We start from the raw sequence: 24,779 nt of genomic DNA, 5'->3' as shown, positions 1-24,779 counted from the left end.
CAGTCTCCTCAGCCGAGGACCGGTTGCATCGCCACGGGGGACCGGTCTCACCAACCAGGGACCGGTCCCCGAGAGTGAAAACTCTCAGGACCAACCAGACTTGGATTTTTTTGAGCTTTTTAAGTCGAGGCACCTTCCACGACCTTTTACCAAGTGTGGAAAAACTCGGAACCCAAGTCAACACTCGAACCTTGCAATTTGCGAAAGTCCAGTGTGTAACACAAACAGAGAGATGGGCGCCTTCGGAGCAACAACACCCAATCATAAAAGCTGAGTTGACTACATTGAACCTCTCACAGAGTTGGGGGTAAAACAAAGATCAACATTAAGAGAAACTAAATTAGGATTTTGATAAGAACAACACTTGAATAGTAACATAACAAACATAAGACAAAATTATAAAAAGTATCTTTATGCTTGATCCGTCGTATCATTGAAAATGCTGTACAAAAAGAAATATCACAATATTTTTCTCATTTACCCCTTATATACAAGATCTTTGAATAGTAATATGAGAAACATAAGACAAAATTATAAAAAGAAATCCTTTACACTTTAGCCCATGACCTTGAATATGCAGCTCGAAATGAAATGTTACAATAACTGTTCTCATTAAACCCTACAAACAAGATTTCATCAATTTCAAACTTGACTCAAAAAAATTTAGAAATCGTTTAATCTGAATGCACAACTTCAAGATAACGAGTTGGTCGATGGCTAGCGTTATTTAATGAAGTAGCATCAGATAAATATTAATAAAATTTCCATCCAACTACTTGTAATATACCGAATTTTAATTTAAAGGTAAATATAAATAAAAATAGTGTGAGATACTATTTTTTTGGACTTATAGAAGCAAAATGTAAGTCTGAAATGACCTGTGCTGAAATCGGAATGAAAACAGAAGATTTATAATTTTCTGTAGGAAATCGGGCAGATAAATTATCAGAAAATGCACAGTTTCAGAAAATTATGAAAACTGGAGGACATGTCAGAATTATTTTGATGAGGCTAGATTTAAAGTTTCATGCCATTTTGACACCAGAAAAGTAAAAAATAAAATCCGACTGCTATCTGCTAGAGATTACAGTTCGGTAGAGCTTTCGGTGACCAAACAGGGTCGAAACTGAAAAATTAAAATTTCTGTCGTTAAGTTAAGTAAAACAGAGCCCGACTGTCAAATTTGAGCTCAAACGGACATTCAAAAGGGCATGCGAAAAATATCTGTACCTGAGCTACAAACTGAAGTGAATAGTGTTGAGGGTGTTAATTATAAAAGAAGCATTTGCTTCTTCTCCTTCAACCGAGCACACACACACACCCACAGCATATACACACGCACGCATGGAGGGAGAGAGAAACCCTCCTTTCTCTCTCTAAAGATCTCTCTCATCTCTCTAGATCTCTCTCTAGAAATTTGAGGGTTGGTGGAGAGCAAGCTTGCGAACACGTTGGGAGCGACGGATCGAGCTTTTGTGCGCCCGTTGGAGCGGCGTGCTTCCGTCTCGGCGTTCACATTTTGGTAAGCTTTTAGGATTTGGCATAATCCTTATGCTTAAGTGTTCTAATAGCCTCTAATGTGTTGTTAGCATGTTAAATCCTTAATATTTGGGTTAATTAGAGCATGTATAGAGGCTAGGTTTAGAAAAAAGGAATTTTTGTAAATGTTTGGATTTGATCTAAATTGGACCTATGTAAACCTAATTGCTAGGTATACGAACGCGTTGGTGAAGTCGGTTCGGCAATCCGTCGAGCCTACGCAAAGATATTGGGAAAACGGACGGTTTGGCTTCGTTACCGCCTGTAGGGCGTAGGCGACGTCCAAAAATCACGAGAACGGATCCGGAGCACCGTAGCACAAAACCATAGACCTTTAATTTTCGGATCGTGGATTGGTGGCCGTTTGGGTGGTCGCGCGAGAGTTCGGGCCGAACCGGATCACGGGTGCGGCGGGAGGCCGATTGCAAGTGACTACAAGCAATCGGAGTGCGAATTGAGGTGGGTTGTGTTTACCGAAGCAACTAGGTCGCCTATATGTCTAAGATAAATGGTTATCATTGATGCATGTAGTGGTAGCTATTGATAGAGCATATGTATGCATGAGGTGAATGCATTGGTTAATGTTAGTTGAATGTATGTTATAGAAATGCTAAAGTAAGAATGCTAAAGTATACATGATAAGCATGATGTGACATAATGCATATGGACATAAAATAAGAATGCTAAATAAATGCATGAATGACGTGGTATAGAAATGTTAGAATGAATGCACTGGTTAATGTTAGTTGAATGTATGTTATAGAAATGCTTAAGTATACATGATAAGCATGATGTAGAAATAATAAATGCAAGCATGAGGTTAATGCTAAGAATATAGATGATGACATGATAAAAAGGCTAAGTACGCGTATGATAAGCATGTTATAGAGGTGCTAAAATAAGAATGTTAAGTAAAGGACATACGTATACATATAGATCGAGTGGCATGAACCTAGAGTCGTGAACCTAGGTTGAACAAGAATGATATTGAACCTAGTGTTAATAAACCTAGGACAAACAAGAATGACATTAAGCCTAATGTTAGAGAACATAGGTCATGGACATTGAACCTAGAGTTAAGTCAACTTTGGTTATGTGATAAAGATAATGGACCTAGGGCCAAGTGGACATAGGATGGAAAGGACATTGGACCTAACTAGGTCAATACTATAGGGTTAAGACCAACCCTTGAGTTACGGATTCCGGAATCCCAGAGCTTATGGAACACCCAAAGTGGTGTTCGGCGTGTGCGACGATTTTGCCGTCTTGGGCTATACCATCGACGTGGCGTGTGCGACGATTTCGCCGCCGGATGGGTGAGCCAGATTGTGGGTTATACCGGTTGAGCCGGTTTGTGGATCATACCGCTGGTTGACTTGAGCCATTGTTCATGGCGTGTGCGACGATTTTGCCGCCGGGTGGCTAAGTCATGGAGCGTGGTGGGCTCTAGTTAGCTAAGGTACATGTGAGAGTTCCTTCACCTCGAGCTGGACGGAGCACGGATTATCCGCAGTAGATTGACTCAAGTCCGAGTCGAGTGGCATATATGGCTAAGGTAAAGGTAACCTTAGGAAAGAATTGCCAATGAGCATAGTGTAACAAGGAAATAAAGTAAAGAAAGGCTAATGAATAAGAATAGCTAATAAAGTAAAGAACGGCTACAAGTAAAGAGTGGTTAAAAAATATAAAGTAGAATCAATTAATCTACTTGCATAGTTGCATATAGCGCGCTGGCAAATGAGCGAGAGTCGGCTCGCGTTCGATCGATTTTGGCAGGTCGCCGAGCTCGACTTGAAATGTAAATGGCAGTGAGACGTTGAACAAAAAAAGAGGCTGGAAATTCATATTCAAGCCAAGCTGTGAGTATTATCTGTGCTCGTTCGAATTGGGCTCGAAAACTCGAAAAGCTCGGAAGTATATTATATATAGTATAATATATATTATATATATATATATATATATAATATATATATATATATATAATATATAGTAAGAACTAGCTATACTATCAAGGTATAGAGGTCTGCGTACTTTGATTTTTGATTCTTATATCAACCCTCTTTAAATCATTCTACCTTTGTTAATACTATTATTAGCTGTTGTAGGGCCACTCAATCTCTAAGGGTATTTATTTGAATCCTAGGGGACAGCAATCATCCCACACATTGATTAATTTTCTAATCAAGGTCAAAATTCGAAAACATCAAATCTCTCTATATTTTGATAGCATTAATAGGTTCTATGTTCTTTATATATATTCATTATAGTATATATTAGTAAAGGTACTATATATATATTATATATATATATATATATATTAAAAATATAGTAAATATAATATTATTAAATTATATTATAGGCTGGATAATAATCTGAGTTTTAGTTAAAATTAGACCAATATTGTTGGCCCATAAAACAAACCCAATGACGAATATAAAGAGTTAAAATTCATCTAAATTTTATAATTTTTTTTCTTTCTTTCTTTCTTTCACCTCTTTTTCTGTCTCTCATTCCTAAGTAGCCAAGCGGAAGCCCTCTCAAGTTACCAGAAATAACAGCATATGGTCCGTCGTGTTGCCCTTATCTTGGTAATTAATTGTATGCTTGAGAAAATATACAGATATTTTAAAAAAAAATTATATTCAATATTAAAATTTTAATTTAGTTATAATATGATTGGATTAGTTAATTCGCATATTTAATCTCTATATTATTATTTTATTATTAACTGCATAAAATGAAGTAATGATTAATAGGAATTGGAGGAGCCGGAAGAAAGAGAATGTGAACTGAAAAAATTAGATATTCAGCTCACATAATTCTTTTTTTTTTTGTATTATTACAATATTTTCAATATATACTTATTTTATACTTTGAAACTATTAAACATATTTTTGTATCAAATTATAGATAATGTTCTATACAAATTAAACTCTTGATTGTATGATGTTGAGAATTTCAAGCGGTTCGTTTAGGGCTCGAGCTCGCTCGACTCGAAATTAGGCTCGCTCGAATTCCGCACGAATTAATTTCAATCCAAGCTTGAGGTTAAATTTAGGTTCGAAATTAATTTCAAGCCGAATTTGAGCCGAGGTAAGCTCGCTCGAGCTCGGCTCGTTTCCACCCCTTTGCATAATGTTCATATTGCATATTGTGAGGCATGTTATCTGTTGTTGCATAATAACATGATGATATAGATATCTATAGATGTTTTTGGACTAACATGATTGTAGTGCCTCCTTGGACCTATTGGTCGAGCTTTTTCCTTGGGTGGTCGTACCCACTAGGAACTATGGACAATAGTTCTCACCCTCGTGTTGTTTTTGGGGGTACAGGTTCACACACAAGCGGCGCGGCGGCGCGAGAAAATGGCGTAGCTCCGTAGTTGGCGCCCTACCACTGAGACCAGATAGCAGTACCCTAAGTCGGCTTCTTAGGGGTATAAAATGCAAAGAACCAAGTTGTAATAATATTATGAGAATTGGATTGTATTTGGAAGTAAGAATCAAAGAATGTATAATGTGATGTAAAATGTAATATATGAGATGAATGATTGTAATAACTTAGAAGTATTTATGTTTGTGATACCTTCCTTATGCAATCTTGTTTGAATGATGTTCCTATTTGGAACCTCTTGTATTGTACAGGTTGTGACGCCTTGAACGTACAGGGGAGACTCTGTTCGCGGTACAGAAAAAACCCTGTCCGTTCGGCGGTCTGTTGGCGTGCCCGAATCCGACCAAAGAGGCGGGCTCGGGGCATGACACTACTGATTCTGGTAACTCAAGTGAGGTCAAAGATCTCTTTTATCTAGTTTTAGATCCCCTGTTCAACTTGCAAGTTAGCCAGTCGAGTGAGAGATTGAAGAGCTACACAGGGGTTATTAAGCGAGAGGACACGAGGCAACATCTACATAATTAAAATACAAAATTTAATTACAATTATAATTTACTAAAATATTGCAAAAAAGAATAATTACAAGAACAAAAATATTGGGAAAAAAATATTGGGGATAAAATTTTAATTAAAAATAGAAACACTAAAATCTTTTGAAAATTTGAAAATTTGAAAATTTTAAAATTTTAAAAATAGAAACACTAAACTTTAAATATTCACCTTTTTAAAAAAAAATTAAAAATTTAACTATATATGTAACTTAGATCAGATCTAAGAATAATATTAGTAGGCATATGTGGAAATAATTGTTTGGTTCCCGAGCCAATCCACATTTGTATAAAATAGACTCATCACAACAGAAGTGTTGGGAACAAATATTGGGAACAAAATGTTGGGGAAAAAATTTAATTAAAAATAGAAACACTAAAATTTTTTTTAAAAAAATTTCAAAGCTCACCTTTTACGGCGCTATTCCTGCAGATCGAGTGAGAGATTGAGCGAGAGATCGAAAGGCTACTTCTCACAGGTGCCTCCAGGTTATGCTAATCCTCCAAATCGAACTATAAATCGAAAATCCGCGCCGAGGGAAGGCGAGAGGGCGTGGGGATGGGCCTGGAGTGAGGGACTCACCTTCTACAACGCTACTCCTGCAGATCTAGTGAGAGAGGGCGTGAGAGGGGGTTGCGGGTCGGAGTCGAGAGGGCGTGAGAGGGGGTGGCGGGTTGGAGGCGAGAGGGCGTGAGGATGGGCCTGGAGCGAAGGAGCGAGGGAGCGAGAGAGAGGCGAGGAATGGAGGAAGGCTGTTCTCCCCAAATTTTCCCCTGTACGGACGGGAAGGAAACGACGCTCCGTTAGCACTAACTGCTGCTGCATTCTTCCCTTCATCTACACGGATCGCGAAGCAATCCGACGGCTACAAAATCGGTAGCAACAATGGTGTTTTGCTACCAACCCAGTTCTACTCTATATATATATATCCACGGGCATACAGAGATCAAATCCACTATCAAATAAGGAGATCACAAGATTTGGTTAGAGATTACCACTCTATTACAATGGGTTTGCAACCTTCTAATTGGGAAAAAAAATCTTTCTTGCTACACCTTCATCTAAGCACCTTCCGAATCCGCGAAACCTGCTTCGAAATGCCTCTTAGAATTCCTCCAATCAACCTTGGAAGCTTTGAATCAAGTAAGAAGAACAAAAGAGCTCCTTCTCTAATCCTCTCTACACTTCTATTCTCTATCTCTAGAAAAGAGAACCCTAAAAAGAGCAAAAATGAGAACTTGAGAACTCTCACTTTCTCTAACCCAAATGCAGTATTTGGCTAGGGGATAGGTATAGGGATAGGTCCTTATCCTCCCCTTTATACCCAAACGTTAATTTTTTTATCCGAATAGTAGTTCTCGATTACCTATAATAATCGGGCATAACTAGTATCCCCACCAATACCTCCATTTTCTATATAAAACTACCTAATATTTTTCTTATTCCATATTATCCATCCAAACGCTATTTTTCTTATCCCCGGAAATAATCTAATTTTCATCCAAACGCTATTTTTCTTATCCCCATACTTGTACCTATCCCTGTAATAGCTAGTTCTTGTTTGTACCCGAACCAAACGGTGAGAATCTCTCTTAACATCACATAGTCCAATATACCTTAGAAGCTTTGAATCAAGGTATATTGGAAGCTTGGAAGCTTTGAATCAAGCAAGAAGAACAAGAGAGCTCCTTCTCTAACCCTCTCTACATGCTCTCTTCTCTATCTCTAGAAAAGAGAACTCTAAAGAGCAAAAATGAGAAGTTGAGAACTCTCACTTTCTCTAAACCCAAATTAATCCTCTCTTAACATCACACGGCCCAATATACCAAATGGGTCAACTAAAGCCCAAACCAATTACTAATTAGCCCATTACATGAGTTGTTGAACCAAACTCAAAATAAAACCAAATAGGCTAATAAGTGAATTTGATATCACTAACCCAACAAAATCTTTTGCTTGTCATTCTAACCAAAACTAAACGAAGCATAACCAAATATGCACTAACAATGATTTTGCTAGCTTAAGATTAGTTGCACTGGCAATACTACAAGAATATTATATATTGGTGGCGAGTAATGTCGCCACCATATATATAAAAAGTTGCCACCTTTTGAAAAGGTGGCGACTTTTAAAGTCGCCACAAGCTGCCATCGAAAGTGTTGCCGCTAAATGAAATTATGGCGAAGCATGAAAATCGCCATCTTTTCGAAAATAGCGTGGTGACATTTTGTCGCCACCAAATATGACTTTTAGTAGCAACTATTAGTCGCCACCTTATTAAAGATAGTGTGGCGATATTTTGTCGTCATTAAATATGACTTTTTAGTGGCCATTCTTAGTTGCCACCTTTCATGGAGATACGGTGGCAATACATTTTCGCTACCAAATGTATAATTTAAGTGGCAACCACCACAGTCGCCACCTTAGTTGAAGATAAAGAGGCAAGTTTTTGTCGCCACCAACTCCGAGTAAAATAGCCACCAATGATAAAAAAAATATAATATAATATAAAAATACACTGCTTATATTTTATAAACAAAACATATACAAAATAACAGACAAAACATTTAAGTAAACAAAATTATTCTTTTAACAACAATTTAAAAGGCTAATTGACTTTTGATCCACAAAAGCTTAAAACAAAATAATAGTCATTTAGTGGTGAAGTTAGCATCGCCACTTTAAATTAATTAATCAGTGACGATTTTTTTTATCGCCACCATAGATAAGAAAATAGTGGCGATAAAATGGTAATTTAGTGGTAAAAATACTATCGCCACTTTAAGTTAATTAATTGATGGCAATTTTTTTTATTGCCATTGTAGATAACCAAATAGTGACGACAAAATAGTTATTTAGTGGCGAAATTAGGATCGTCACTTTAAGTTAATTAATCAGTGGCGAGTTTTTTTATCACCACCATAAGTAGCTATATAGTGGCGATAAATTTTGTCGCCATCTTATTTTTGCCACCAATACTATCTTTTCTTGTAGTGCAAAGGACTTGGTGGTTGGTATCCGAGACCCAAATTCGAACTCTAGTTGATTCACATTTCTATATAACTAAGTTTATTTCTAAATAAAATAAACGAAGCGGATAGCGTGCTACCTATCTCTCAAAAAAAAAAAAAAAAGATTTGTTGCACTGCATGGCCTTAATTGCCCGCTGGCTATCTTAATAGTAGTCTTGCTTCCTATCTCATTCGTCAGAATTTTCGAGTTGCGCTGTTAAAACAATCTTAAGGGAACGAAAAGCAGTTAGAATATTAAAAGGAAATGTGCTCAAATGCCGGAGGATAAATATACTTAATTATTAAGTAGCAAGAAAAGCTATGCATCATGGACACTTCTATAAACTTTGCGTGTCCTATACATATTCGATGTGAACACTTCTTAGACGTGCATTCAATATCGACCCATAGCACAAATAATTTTTGAAAAATACATATTTTTATTTTACATTTTTATGCATATGATGTTAGATGTGACTCGAAATTGATAATCGACTCAAGTTCGGATTTTCGACTCGCCGACAGTTTCGTGGTGCGACCAAATTAGAAAATAAAATTGTAAAGAAAAAATGAATGGCCGTGGTGGGTACGGATCGGATCCGAAACTCATTAAGAGTTTTTCTTTTCGTTTTTGCCCTAGAGGCGTGAGATCGTGGTCGGTTGTACTATCTGAATATTGTATTTCCTTTTTCGTTCTGATAGTGAAGTTCTCTCCTCCCTCACCCATTGTTTTTTCCTACAAAAAATTTTTCACGTAAATTTTTGTATTTTTTTTTTGTTTCTGCTTGTGTTTTGTTTATTTTGTGTTTGTCATTTCGTTTCGTTTTCGCTTGTACGTTTGTCGTAACATATGAAATTAAAGGCGATAGATATTTTAATTTTTTGATGAATGCATACAAATATTTTTTACAATATAAATAAATTATGTACGGTGTCAAATTTTTTTCTTAAAATATATGAATTATCAATAAAAGTTTTACTAATTTTTATTCGTATGAGAAATTTATAAACTATTATTAATCCTCGTAATCTTAATCCACGTGACATGTTTTACTTAACTTTTTCCTGTAGGTCCCACTGTCAGTATATATATTATTCCTCTTCTTCAATTAAATGGGCCCATCTTTCTCTTTGCCTTAAATTGGTTTCTTTTTTTTTTTGACCGTTTCTCTCCTACATGGGTTTGCTTCTCTATCTCGTATAATAATATTTTACCAAAATTAATATTTTATATATATAATAAATATATATTATTATATTTAATAATATTATATTTTATTAATAGCGTTCATATTTGTGTCCTAATTTTTTAAAAATTGCCGAATTCCGAGTTATGTTGTGCCTCGTATCCCGTGACGTCTAGAAGAAAAGAAAGGAAGAAAATACGAAAATATACTAGTTAGAATATTGTTCCAGTTCCATGTGGCTAGAATCTGTTGCCAATTTTACATAGTTTACAAAGTAATGGACAAACCTTCTATGATACTTTTATTTCAAACACAACTCCATTATCATGCACAAATTCCGTCAATATCTATTTCTATTACTATACATTATTTTCCATAACTAAATCCTACATGTACCCACCCCCTTAATTTGAGGAGGAGTGGGGCATATTTTTTTTATTATTATTTTTTCTCATTTTCTTTTCATTTTCTTTAGATTTACTAAGGCCTAAAAAAAATTTTATCCCTTTTCTTTATCTTTTGGTCTTTCATCCTCTTCCTTAAATTTGCAAATTTGAACATTTATTGTGTTTCATATTCAAAGTTAATTAATTGATTGAAATTGATATATATATATATATATATATAATACTTATAAATCACCTTACATNAATTAATTGTTCCAACAAAATTATTCAATATTATTGTGAGTCTTTCTTTAGTTATATTAACTGCAATATGATATTTTTCTGATTATTGTGTCATAAAAATAATTTTAATCATCTATTTACATGATATGCAACTTCTTTTAAATAATATTGAATAATTTTGTTGGAACAATTAATTCTTTTTTATTGTGGTTTTTTATTAAAAAAAGTGTTTGTCAGCAATATATAGACTATATTTACTATTTTTTGTACTAAACTGATATTTTAGTTTTTATAAATTTTTACTTTAACGGTATCTAGCCGCCGTAACATGCGGGCAACTACACTAGTATATATATAACTCACATAATTATTGAAACCTTCAAACCATACAGGGCACTGTATATGTAAGATTAGCTATATAACAAGAACCGGACTAGCTGGCACGTACACCAACGTCGCAGATTTAACTTACTCACTAGTGTTTGGTGTAGTGGACCTACTCACCCACTTGTGTGTTACAGAATCCGGCGAAAATGCTGCCGAGTTCTTAAGCAATCCGGCGTCGTCCCCTGCGCCGCCGACGACGTTGCCGTCTTCCTCTTTCCCCATCTCGCAAGCACCATCTTCTATCCCTCTCAGCACCTCAAGAACCTCCTTTATTGATGGCCTCATCTCCCTGTCACGTTGCAAGCACCTAAATGCGAGCTCCGCGACCACGGTGATCATCTTCCTCGTCGCCCGATCCGAGCCGTATCCAAGAGCTGGGTCCGCCAACTGCGCCAACTCGCGTCGTTGGATCCTGTCGATCGCCATGTTCGCGAGAATGATCTCGTCCCGACACCTGCCGAGATCCACCGCCAGCTTCGACGACACGAGCTCCACCAAGACTACCCCGAAGCTATAGACGTCGCTCTTGTCGGTGAGCTGGAAGCACGCATGGTACTCCGGGTCCACGTAGCCTGGCGTGCCCTGGGGCGCGGTCGACACGTGGGTGGCGTCCGTCGGGAACAGCCGCGACAGCCCGAAGTCGGCGACCTTCACGTGGAAGTCGGCGTCGAGAAGGATGTTCTTGGTTTTGACGTCGCGGTGGACGATGGGCGGGGCGACGGAGTGGAGATAGGCGAGGGCGTCGGCGGTCTCGACGGCGATCCGCATTCGGAGAGGCCACGTGAGTCGCCGCTCGCACGCCCGGGGCCCGTGCAGGTGGTCGGCCACGGTGCCGTTGGGCATGAACTCGTAGACGAGGAGGAGCTGACGGCAGCTTCGGGAGGTGCAGCCGTAGAGGCTGACGAGATTTTGGTGGCGGAGGTGGGAGAGGATGTTGATCTCGTTCATGAACTGCTCCGCTTGCCTGCAGTTGGCCTCGTACAAGCGCTTCACGGCGACCGTTCGACCATCTCGAAGCTGCCCTGCATAGAGAGATCGCATATATAACACAAATTAATTAATTAATTAACCTTGCAGTAAATAGTTGCTGGTTTAACCTGTCCTACTACGTAGGCACTGCTTTTGATTTATTATCTTATGAATAAGATTATGTACTAAAGAGAGAAGGAGCTTAATTTAGAGCTTAAAATGCACAAAAATCTAATTTAAATCTAATTTACGGGGCCTTTAATGAAGAAGCTGTTAATTAGTGTGTTTTTGGTGTAGCACAACATGTATAAAAGGCCCTAAATGAAAATAATAAACTTGAAAAATGTAAGTTAAGGAACTCGGAGAGGATCCGGTTCAAGGGATGTACATTCATACCAAGAATACTGTTGTAATCCAACTCAACCATCAATATTGTCCATTTGCTAGGCTCGAACCACCGGAGCAAAATGATTAAGGGCCTGTTTGGCGACAAGGTTGCATGCGCGTTACAGCACGCGACCGTCGAAAAGGGCCTTTCGAAAAGCTCAACATTAGAAGCTTTCTTAAAAAGTCCTACGGTGGGGCTCCCTCGTGGACGCACCACCGGCCAAACAGGCCCTAAGCCAAATTTACCAGTATTAATATGCTAGTCACATATATGTATTGAAAAATTCTCTCTATTCTTTTAGTAAAATTACTTTTTAAATAATTTTAAAAGAAAATAATTAAACTTCTGCTTTTTTTCTGCTTTAAAAAATCACATGCAAGAATTAACAGTTAAATATTATAAAGAAAAAAGATAAGATGAGGTCTGTAAGTCGAGACGTGCTATGCACTATCTTAAAAGCAAGATTGCTTCTCTATGCGTGAGACTCCGATAATCACTCCTAGCAATATAACAATAACTGTCTACGCCGTCGGTATATCTTCAGAATGGTGCACAATTTGAACCAACTAAAGCTCACACTGTCTTTAGAATGGTGCACAACCCGAACCAACTAATTAAAGCTCACACTTGCCTCCACGAGAGGCCAATGGGAGACCAAGACTGCACGCCGCCCGCCCTACTCGAGCTCATGCCGTGCGTGTTTTGTAAAAAGCATTACTCTCACTATCTCCCAAGCAAATAACTGAAGGATGATGAAGTATAAGAGATGCAACAATTAGCCATAAGTTTCCAATATGAGATTAACCTCACATGTAAAAACTCAATACGGACTCTCAGATAAAACCCATATATAGAATGTTGAGTTGCTCAGGAAACCCATGAACTAAAATAAAATTTTAAATCACTAAAATCAAATTAATACTGACAATATGCCCTACAAACTCTTCTAAATTTAAGTGCGCGCGGAACTTCAATCGCGCGCAGGGGCTCCAAATTAAACTTACCTTTGTAGACGGTGCCGAAGCCGCCGGCGCCGAGTTCTTGAGAGGAAGAGAAGCCGTCGGTGGCCTCGTGAAGCTCGGCGTAGGAGAAGATGTGGGTCTGGTAATTGGTGCTGCACAGTTCAGGGTCGATGTAGTGTTGTGGCTCAAAGGGAAGGTTACTGATGAGGCGATTCGAGGAGAGCAAGCCCTGCTTACTACTACTCCTCTTGCGCCTGCAGTGCAAAATGAACGTGACGGATAGAAACAGTGCAGTTGCTGCACCCACCGAGGCTCCTGTTTTGATTGCGCAACACAATGTGAGTCCCTAAATTAACATGTTTCAAAAAATGAGAATACATAAACATATGCATGAGGATTTTTCTCTCTTTTATTTATTTATTTTGGGGCGGTAATAAGATAAGGAAAAGTAAAGTAATATAGAAAGCTTAATTCACGAACGCTTGGCTAGAGCATGTTTGGTTGAACGTAAAACTATAATAAATAAAATTTTGATGAAAAATGAGTTTTATGGTTCCTAGCATTTTGATTGAATATATATAGTGAAAAATAGTTTTCGAATCGTGCTTTTTTAGTTGGTTGAAAAATTGGTGACTTTATTTATTTTTTTAATACAAGTTTCTACATAAAACATATTTTAATCAATATTTTTAGAAATGAAAATTTTCATTTTTATTTTTATTTTTTGAAAATTTATCTATTGAATAATATACATGTATATTGTATAAATGAGCTGGTTCAAAAAAAATAAAGCAAAGTGGTCTGGTTCAAATAATAATAATAATAATAATAATAATAATAATAATAATAATGCAAGTGGTCCACGATGCCTTCGTGGACCGCACTAGAAAAAGAGTTCATAGTCTGAAAAAGAGTTCATAGTCTTGTGAGCCGTGATCGTAGGAAGCAACATTTTGACTAGTCGGTGCGATAATTGGACGATCTTTCGGTGACTGTTGATCGGAATCCTGAGACCCACTTAATAGGGTCGGCAAAAGAAAACTCAGCTTTTCTATGAAATTTGTATATTAATTTAATAAGAAATTTTTTTTTATGGAAATCCAAATATGAAGAAAATAATTTTCTGAGCTGAAACCCATTTTTGGGTCATTTTTACAGAAGTCAAAACAGCCTCATAAATGAATTTCTAAATTTTTAATTTAATTTTTTTAATTTCTAATTATTTTATTTTTAATACTAAAAACCTACTAAGGGTTGTTTAAGGCTTCGTTTGGGATCACGAGTAGATTGCGTTAACTGCGGTGAGAAAGTACGATGGGAAAATACCCTGTTTTTTTCCGTACGTAATATTGCGTTCCACAGCATATCTCTATATGCTTTTTTTCTAACTCCATTTTATCTAATAGCGTTAGATAGACCTCAATACCAAATTAAGCTTAAATCTCGGGTGGGTTTATCTAAAAAACTATTTTAATTTAAAAATTAAAAGTTTGAAAAATAATTTGGAATTAACTTTAGAAACTAAAAATTTATCAAAAAAATTATTTCTATTCCTTTTTGCAATTTTATTATATATATATTATGTTATTTTAATTAACAGGTTCAAAAAAAGTTTGAACATGCTAAGTGTTGAAGGGAGTTTGACATTAATACGTGTTCTTATTAACTAAGGCGCCTTGAGATATGAGATATGAAGCCCACATGCTTCACGCGGTGATAGATCCCACAATCTCAAATGAATATACCAGAGTTTAGGGACAAAAATTGTTTGAAAATGGCTCCTCCTCCTCCTCCTCACGGCTTTCTTATCGCTCTCCTCCTCCGTCAGTATCCACGCTGCGAAGATCAGTATTTCTGGACTTTTGTAGTAACAATATATGAAAGTTACGAATCAATGGAGAGGGAACGAAGCAAGGCGAAGGGGAAGAAGATCAAGAAGCGGCTGGTGTGGGCAGACGAGGTTGGTGAGGCTCTAGCGAAGGTGGGTGGGGACATTGATGGAAAGAAAAGCATTCTACCTACCCGGGGAGATAGGCAGGATTTACTATCTGGGATAGTTAATGGACATTTAAGAGGTAAATCTTCATCTCGAGCAGACGCGGCGGACGAGGAGATCAAAGCTGCTTTGAAGGATTTGAGAAGGCAGGGTGGAGACGAAGGGACTTTGCATGCTTACGGCAAGGGAATTGATATCGAGCAAGGGAAGGGAGTTAATATCGAACGCTGAGAAGGAAAGACGGGCCTGTTACCCGGAGGGCGATGTAGGTCGGACGGTGGGGTTAGTAACTTCCCCTTCGACACTCGAGCGACCTATAAAGAGGTGCTGCTGCAGAGGGGTAGGCCAGCCCACCTCTTCCTGTCAAAACTACCAAGAAACTCGGTGTTACCCAGGGGTCTAAGCGACTCGTCAGGAAGTGTTTACGGTGCCTGGTTAGAGATCATCTTGTAGCTGACTGCCGGGATCCAGTTCGGTGCCAGAACTGCCGAAGATCTGGACATCGAGCGTACCAGTGCATAGGTAAGAAAGAATATAAGGTGAACGAGGCTATGTATCGGCCTTACCAGCGTTGGCGAGGTCCGGGTCGGGTTTCGGTGACGAAGGTTTTCATCCCTTACACGGAGGAGTACCTCCGCCGTCAGGAGTTACGTCGTAACGCGATCCTTGCAGATGTTCTGCGCCTTGCAAATCTCGGCCTTGATCCTGTGTCCACTATCAAAAGTGCGATGGCGCGAAGGTTTGGGGGGTACACTGATGACTTTGCAGTCGCTCGGTACAGGGAGAGGGACTTTGCTATCTTCTTGTCGGAGTCGGTCCCTGCCGCTGACCTTCTTAGGAGAGAAGTGCTATCATTAGGCGACTTTTGGCTGCGATGCCATCCTTGGGGGAGGCACTGGAATGCCCAGCCGCATCGGGGGAGGTACCGGGCATGGATCCGGCTGATTAATCTCCCCTTCGAATGCTGGACCATCCCTCCGGTGGCGGCGATCGTGGGAGGGGGGGGGGGGGTTCGACCGCTTCGTGAAGGGCGGACGACTACCTGCAGAGCCACAATGGATTTGCGAGCGTTTCGTTGTCAGGTTGTTCTCGATTCGCTTCTCGAGGTTCCTCAAAACTTGTCCATTGTGTTGGGCGAGGAACGGTTCGCCGTCATGACTCATCTTGAGAGTTGGGAGAGGATCGACGACGGGGAGGATGGCGACCCACCACAACCGCCACAGCCGCCACAGCATGGACCGGCGGGAGGGGAGTTCGATGAAGATGATGCTGATAACGCCCATCATCATGATGATGAGGAGGAACAGGGGGCCGCAGAAGACGACATGGACGCGAGAGAGAGCGAAGTGGAGGAAGCGATGGCTCCGCGGGAGGCTCGACCATTGCCACCCGATCCGGTGAGCCGCCGGAAAGAGTGGGTGAGGGGCAGATTCGGGCGGTGGGGAGATGGTGATCGTTGGACGTGGGAGGCTCGAGCACCCCCAGCCGATCGGGCGTGCCGTCTGATGGAGCGAGTGAGGGGTGGAACCACGAAACTGGGAGACGGTGATCGCCAGACCTGGGGAAGGAAGGCGACGAATGGCGGAGGTGATCGAGAGCTGGCTGAGACGGCGGTGCGAGGCGGTCGTCGATGGCACGCAACGTTCTCCAGTGGCGCATCGATCGAGGGTGCTGGGGCGCACACAACGGTCCTCGGTGGTGAGCCGATCGAGGACGGGGTCGCACAAGAACCGAGAATGGAGAAGAAGAAGTTGAGTTGCTTCGATTTCGTGAAGAAGGAAAGTGGCCACAGGGGTTGGGGATACTGGATCATTTCCCTATTTCCTGATACCGGGAATAGGGATGGGTCTGGCCCGAATCCCAAGATTGAAGGGCCCAAGGACTTAGTTGACTTGGTGCAAGCCTTGGGAGTACAAGTGTGGAAGCAGGGTCTTTAGGTGAATACTGGGGTAATGCTTTTGTCTGTTTCTGTGGGTTCAAGTGACCGTGTGTCTGGCTTGATGTGCATGGGGTTGCTTGCTTGGCGCTTTTCTCCCGGCCCAAGTGTAGGGCTCAACTGCCGAGGGATCGAGAAGGGATGTAAGAAGGGGGCCCACCAGAGGTGTGGCCTGCCAACCATGCAGATCATGTTGACTGAGGAGGCGGTTCACGGCCGGGAGGGCTGGAGTCGAGATGGTGGGCCACTTTGCCAGGTGGCTTGCTTAGTAGATGTGGAGGGGGATGGAGACTGGGCCCGCAAGTTTGGTCGGCTGGGGTCCCCGTTGACTCCCGAGGTGCACATCGAAGTGGGGGAAAGGGGGGACCAGACCTGTGAGCTTAGAGACCCCAGGACTAAATTGACTGGTCTTAGCCAGTCTGAATCGACTGGACTTAGCCGCTCAAGGAGCAGTTTGCGTTTGACGAAGGGGGGGAAGACCTCGGTGTTGCAGCAGGCGATGATTAGGAAGGCTAATCAACGGGAGGGTGGGGACGGGAGTGGGGCCGGCATGGCAGTCAAAGTCCTTATGCGCAAGAGCCGCCTCTATGGGGTAAGTCTAGGTGAGGCCGAGGCGAGGAAATTCGAAGAGTTTGTGACCAAGTGCGTGTAGATGGGGAGCAGCGTATTGGTTTGTGGGCATCTTTTTGGATGTTGGTTTTTGGGTGCTGGTTTTTGGGTGTTTCTAGCTCTGTTTTATATTAGGTGTCTGTAGTTGGAATGTTAGAGGGCTTAACAGCACCTCGAAGCGTAATGCCGTTAGGGCGGTTATCTCCAAGCTTTGTAACAGGGTAGTGTGTTTGCAAGAGTCCAAGGTTAACTTCGTGTCTAACTCCTTTCTGCGTAGTATTGGTGGAACTTTTCTTAACAAATGTGTCTACCTCGAGTCTGACGGCACCTCTGGGGGAGTCATCACGTGTTGGAATTCTCGATTGTTCATTGGCCGAGATGTCCTAGTGAGAAAATATTCGATTACTGTCTTACTTTCACAAGTCAAGTCCGGAATGGATTTCTATGTCACGAATGTTTATGGGCCTGCGACATGGGATAGGAAGGAGTTCTTTTCAGAAGTGGCGCAACTGAAAACGCATTGTGAGGGGCGATGGATCATTTGCGGCGATTTCAACAGTATTAGAAAACAAGAGGAGCGGAAGGGGAAGACTTGGAGCGCTAGAAAAGACTTGGAGCGCTAGAAACATGATGCTTTTTAACAATCTTATAAGTGATTTAGCACTTATAGATCTGCCGATGATGAATCAATCCTTCACGTGGTCCAATATGCAAAGAAACCCAACTCTTGCGAGGCTCGACCGTTTCCTTATTTCTACTGAGTGGGACCAAGCCTTCCCACTGTCTAAGGTTGTTGCTTTACCTCGCGTCACGTCGGATCACTGTCCTATACTGCTAACGGTTGAGTGAGGCAACAAGGGGCGCCAGAAGATCTTTCGATTCGAGGAGGCGTGGCTTAATCATGACTGGTTCCTAACAAAAGTACCTGGATGTTGGGCGGAGGGAGCGACAAAAAGCTCTGCAGTGCTTACGTTTACAGCAAAACTGAGACGCTGTCGACAAAGGATTAAGGAATGGTGCAACAATGAGTTCTACAGCATTCGGGAACATAAAAATTACTTAATGGAGGAAATTCACCAGATTGATTTAGCGGAGGAGCTTGGAACACTGTCTGAGGAGTGTGACGCGAGAAGAAACGAGATAAAAGTAAAACTACAGGGTGTTCTGAATGATGAAGCAGCCTTGTGGAGAGCAAGAGCCAATCAGCACTGGTTGCGTGAGGGGGATAATAACATCAAATACTTTCATAGTATTGCTAATGGGAGAAGACGGGCCAATGGAATTGGAGTCTTAACTGACAATGGGCAGGTATATCAATCGGAGGAAGAGAAGAAGAATTACTTCCTTCAGTATTTTAAAAACCTTTTTACGGTTGAAATCTCAGCTCCACACGCTTTCGGCGATTAGAGTGGCCTTTTTACTTCTAGACGGGTTTCGGCCCTCGTGGGGAGGCGTTTAACGGAGATATTCAGTAGTGACGAAATTAGAGCAGCGGTGTTTCATCTGGGTAGCGATAAAGCACCGGGACCTGATGGGTTCCCATTAAGATTTTACCAAACTTTATGGGATACTCTTAAAGGGGACCTGTTAAACGTGTTCCAGGAGTTGTACGAGGGCACAATTTCTACTATCCCTCTTGATTATTCCTTTATCTGCTTAATCCCCAAGAAAGAAGGGGTGAAATGTGCAAATGAGTATCGCCCTATCAGTCTCATTAATGGTCTCCAAAAGATCATCTCTAAGGTCCTGGCTAATCGACTTGCAGCTGGTATGAACAAGCTAATATCTCCCTATCAATCTGCTTTCTTAAAAGAGAGGAACATTACTGATACGCATGTCACCGTTTCCGAATTAATTGGATTGGGTACTAAGGAGGCTACGGAGGGGGTCGGTATAAAAGTAGATTTTGAAAAGGCTTATGATAGGATTTATTGGCCCTTCTTTTTCAGTATCCTCCGATGGTGGGGGTTCGAGGAGAAATGGTGTGGATGGATCAAACAATGTGTATGCAACGCTAAAGTAGCAATTTTGGTCAACGGAGAGGCATCTAACTGGATTAAAACTAAGAGGGGTGTACGACAAGGGGATCCTCTTTCACCATTCCTTTTTCTGTTGGTGGCGGAGTGCCTCGCAACCAATAAGGCAACCGCAAACAACCTCTTCAAGGGTATTCGCCCTTCACACGAGAGTACAACTGCGCTTACACAGTTCGTGGATGATACTTTCTTTTTCTCCGTGGCTAGAGGTCGGTACATGAGGAATTTGCAACTGATGTGGAATCTTTTTGAGTGGGCGTCAGGGTTGAAAATTAACAGAGAAAAATCCGAGTTATATTATCTGGGACGAATTGAGGGCAAAGCTGCAAGACTTGCGCGGTTGCTCAATTGCAAGGTTGGTACTCTTCCCACCACTTATCTGGGGTTCCCTCTCTCAGCTAAACTGCCCACAAAGGAGGTGTGGAGAGGGGTTATTCAGAAATTGCAGCTTAGAATTGATGGATGGCAGGCCAAACTTCTCTCTAGAGGGGGTAGGCTCATTCTGGTCAATGCGGTGCTCACCAACCTACCACTCTACTTTATGTCTGTGTTTAAAGCACCTAGTTGGGTGATCAAGCGTATTGAAGCATTGCGTCAAGACTTTTTCTGGAGTGGCCAAAGCAATTACCCTGGCAAGGGGTGCCTGGTTGCATGGAAGAACGTTTGTCTGAGCAAAAAGGCAGGGGGACTAGGCATTCTAGATGTAGCTGTCATGAATAAGGCGCTTCTCGTCAAATGGTGGTGGCGTTTTCATACTGCACCTCATTTGTCGTGGAGTAATATTATCCGGGCCTTATTTTACCGCAGAAGAAGGCCACTGTGGGAGGGAAGAGGATTCAGGCCTCCCTCATATTGGTGGAGAGGGGTTTTAACCACTAAAGATATCTTCAAATAGAGGAGTAACTATAATCTGGGCAATGGAAGATTGGTCGATTTTTGGCACGACATATGGTGTGGGGCTACCACATTTCAAGCGTCCTTTCCGGAGGTGTACACACAGTTGGATTGCAAACCAATATTGGTCAGGGATTGTGAAGCATTGACTGGAATTGGAATAGGATCCTGGGCGACGAGGGTTCAGCACCACCGAGCCTGCGCCCCACCCTTTTGGAGCTCAGAGAGAGAGTTACTAGCTGTACTATGGGGCATGGGGAGGGCAGGATGGACTGGAGATATGGCTTGTGCGTTGTGTGGGGTTTTTGACTAGTCAGTGGATCATCTGTTCACCCAATGCGTATTTATCAAATTTATCATGGTCTTGGGACTCGACGACGTTTAGCCGGAGGACCTGGGTGATGATGTTCATGCTGTCTGGGATAGGTGGAAGTGACGGTATGGTGCACTAAATAGAAGGAACGGACTAGCTGATTTGGCTGCATGCTGGTGGACCATCTAGAAGGCCCGAAACAACCTAATCTTTCGTAACGTACAGGTGGACCCGGTTTCGGTGGTGCGTAGGCTCAAACAGCTGATCCATTCTTGGAAGGACTCTTTATGACTGTGTTCCTTTCTTTCTCTCTCTCTCTCTCTCTCTCTCTCTCTCTCTCTCTCTTTTTGAGACCCTGGTTGTCTCACCCCTGTAGCCTAATTCATATCTTCAATGAATGAAGCAGGTAGCGTGCTACCTATTCTCAAAAAGAAAAATTGTTTGAAAATGGAATACAAAATTATATATTTGAACTAGAAGATTTGTCGCTACATAAGTGTGAAATTCCACATTTCAAAACAAAATCTAGTATGCATTAAAAAATTGCAAGCAAAAATTAAAAAGTTAACCGACTGTCCCTAGAGCCAGTGGCAAAGGACTTGGTGGTTGGTACCCGAGGTCCCAAGTTTGAATTCTAGTTGATTCACATGTCTAGCTAAGTTTCTTTCTAAATGAAATAAACGAAACAGGTAGCGTGCTACCTATCTCTCAAAAAAAAAAAAAAATTTAAAAGTTAAAAATATTCTTTAAGTTTTTGAACTTAATGTTAAATTGATTTTCAAATTCTTAATTTTTAATATTTTTTAGATTCCTAATTGTTTTATTTTAGATAAATTTATTTTATTTTTAATAGAAAAATCCTGTAAGGATTGTCTAAACCTTTGGCAGGTTTATCTAAAAAACTATATTAGTTTAAAATTGAAAGTTCAAAAAATAATTTGAAATTAAGTTTAAAAACTAAAATTTATCAAAAAAACTATTTTAATTTTTTCTGCAATTTTCTTGATATATATTAGATTTTTTTTAATTAATAGGTTTGAAAAAAGCCTAAAGTTGAACAGAGCCTGACGTCAATGACTGTTCTAATTAAGTAACTGCCCTGAGATATGAGATCTGAAGCCCCCGTGGTGACAGATTCTACAGTCTCAAATGGACAATTTGGATTTTCATCCCAAGCAAATTTCTTTGTCTCCTTATTAATCATCTAAACACTATTAGTATTTTTAATTTGTTTTCATAACAGGTTATTCTAAATTAATCCGTTAAAACGGTTGGAATAGTAGTTCTAACCTTGTAGATGGAATTATGATTTCCTTTTCTTATTCCCCAACTAAAATTTTAATTTAAGCCGTAAAATATTATAAAATACTGTTGATTAATATATCATATAATAGTTTATTTATTAATTAGCTAACTAATTAATCACTTAACTATTAATTTGATAAATATTTAATTAACTAGTTGGACAGTTAATTAATTTGTTAATCATAATTAACTAGCTAATTAGTTAATTAATTAATATATTAACTTACTTTTTATAGTTAATTAACTAATAATGTGATTCTTATTATCTCATATATACAATATTCGTACGTAATTGATTAATTAACTTACCAAATTGTTATTTTATTATTAGTATGTTGATGTTCAGTAATTAGATAAAATATTTTTGTTTTAAAATTGTATCATTCTTATTAATTATCACTGTTATAATCTAGTCATCCAAACTCTATTTTTCTTAATTTCGAAAATAATCAAGTTCATTTTTAAATACAAAATAATTAGTCTCTTTTTGTGTGTGTGTGTGTGTGTGTGAATATTACTGATCAGTATAATAGGATGATCACATCAATTCTAGAAAAGAAGATAAAGAGTCTGTGTTGGAGAAATACATTACCTATTATAATCCATTTTCCCAACTTCTTACTCCCTGCAACCACATAACAACAATACCAACTAAATTATGCATTGAACATCATATATATATATACCAACCACCTTCAGGATTTTAGTGCAATATTTCCTAACCATTAATTAGCACTTTCAAAGGCGATCGATAGAAAAAAAGCTTAGATCGAAGATCAATCAAAGTACGCATTAAATAAATGAAGGACATAAAGAGAACCTTTTGCAATATGGCATTGCTTGGCGCATCCGCACGGGGGATTTGGATCGCGTGAATCTGCACTCGTAGCGCAGCTACTATCAGCAGTAACTTGGCAACTGAAGCAATCTGGGTGAAGATCCCACTCGTGAGAGAAACCGCCCGATAGCACAGAGATGCTATCAGAATCTCCCGCAAATGACAAATTCCAGCGGAACCGAGGATCCCAAATATTGCGCGAACAATATGCAGGAAGATGACTACGCTCGTGTTGATCTTCCGGATTTTGGGAAAAGAAAAGGGTGTAATTCTGGCAAGAAAGAGGACCAAGGAGATGGCTGCCAAAGATGTTCTGGTAATTATTATATTCATTCTCCAGCATACTGCAGTTGAATGAAGAGAGGGTGGCATTTATGTGTAAAGTAAGTCGGCTAAGATTACTAATAGGGCTGGGATTCTTGAAACTGTAGAGGAAAGAACAGCTAGAATTCCAAGTGCTGGAGTAAAGGTCGAGCTCGTCGACTCGAATTGTCCGATCAAAATATGAGATATTTCTAACAATATAGAAGAGTCCTGTGCCATAGAACTGGACCAGTAGTCTCTGATACACGCACTGGATGAGGTGAAGCTTTTGACACTGCAGGTCTGAAGCTGTGGTACTGTTTGTGAAGAAAGGAGGCTTAATAGCCCAAGTGATACCTCCACATGAGATCTGGGCTGTAGGGCATGGAGGAGGAGGAGGAGGAGGAGGAGAAGGATTGGCAGCATGGAAGTTGAAGAAGAGGAAGAGGAAGAGGGAGAGGAGGAAGTAGAATGGAGTAGACATGGAATTAATTAATGGGAGCTAGCACATGCACTGATAACAATTCATTATCTTATTTGTTTAGATTGAGGAGGAGAGATCGAGCAACATTATTATGTATGATGTAAAACCAGTTTAACTTGCAAGACCTCTCAGTTGACCTGTTGATTGAAAAAGGATTCTAATAAAGGGTTATGGGAAAAGAAGGGCTTAAGTTAGACCCGGCAAATAAAGTAAGTCGCATGTTTCTACTAAAGATAATGGAGGAGACTTTGCACTTCCACTTTAGACTTGTCTATACCTTGACTTGGAATTAGGAGTGCTCGGATGATTCACAACAAGGCAAAAAATTTGAGTCGTCCCTTTTTTTTTCTTTTTTTTTTTTTTTTGCCCCTTGATTTTGTTGTTTCATTCAATTAAACTGACAATTTTATTAGATTAATTAGAGATTTTGACAAATTTTATGCCTCTAATTATTTTTGTTGTCGAACAAAGTGTTTTACTTCAATTAATTAAAAACAAAACAAATAAAATAAAACGCAAGCTAGTAGTCTCCCAACGTGTGATCGATCTTCCTTTTGGTCCTTAAACTTTTAAATTGACATTTGATGTTCAAACTGTTTTACTTTTGTATTTAGTATTATCAGCTACTACAAAAAGGCTAGGGCTACTATACTCTTATGAGTATTAATCCATTTGTACTTATAAATTTTTCGCCGTTGGATAAAGTGATGTACGGTTAGAATGATAGTGAACCTCTGTTAGAATAATAGTGGTTCCTTAAGGTTGAGCGGGTGGTTAGTTGAATATTATAATCTAACGAGTAGAAATGGTCAAATGGATGGATCTGATTGCCGAAAATTTATGAGTACAAAAGATATATATTTATAAGAGTATAGTAGCTGTACTTCTAAAAAAAATCATTAATCATCCTATAATTATCCGTACACTCGTGCACCACGTAGATCATCATCTTTCAAACTCTAATCTCAATCTCTTTCATCTTTCAGTCTCAATTATCTTTAAGGCCATATTTTATTCTTGTGTAGAAATTACATGCTTAGATTGAAAT

At 39.8% G+C, this 24,779-nt stretch overlaps 1 protein-coding gene across 1 annotated transcript; it reads right to left on the bottom strand.

Moving 5' to 3' along the window:
* LOC109717575 (LEAF RUST 10 DISEASE-RESISTANCE LOCUS RECEPTOR-LIKE PROTEIN KINASE-like 1.1) lies at positions 10,690-23,731 on the bottom strand. The gene is made up of 4 exons (XM_020243422.1): positions 22,927-23,731; positions 22,699-22,731; positions 13,060-13,332; positions 10,690-11,720 (listed from the first exon to the last, which is right to left on the bottom strand). The coding sequence occupies exons 1-4, from the start codon at positions 23,729-23,731 to the stop codon at positions 10,780-10,782; spliced, it is 2,052 nt and encodes a 683-aa protein (XP_020099011.1). The 3' UTR covers positions 10,690-10,779.

The sequence above is a fragment of the Ananas comosus genome, linkage group 11 (genome assembly GCF_001540865.1).
Source record: "Ananas comosus cultivar F153 linkage group 11, ASM154086v1, whole genome shotgun sequence".
NCBI lineage: Eukaryota > Viridiplantae > Streptophyta > Magnoliopsida > Poales > Bromeliaceae > Ananas > Ananas comosus.
This window is presented reverse-complemented; position numbering and strand designations above follow the sequence as displayed.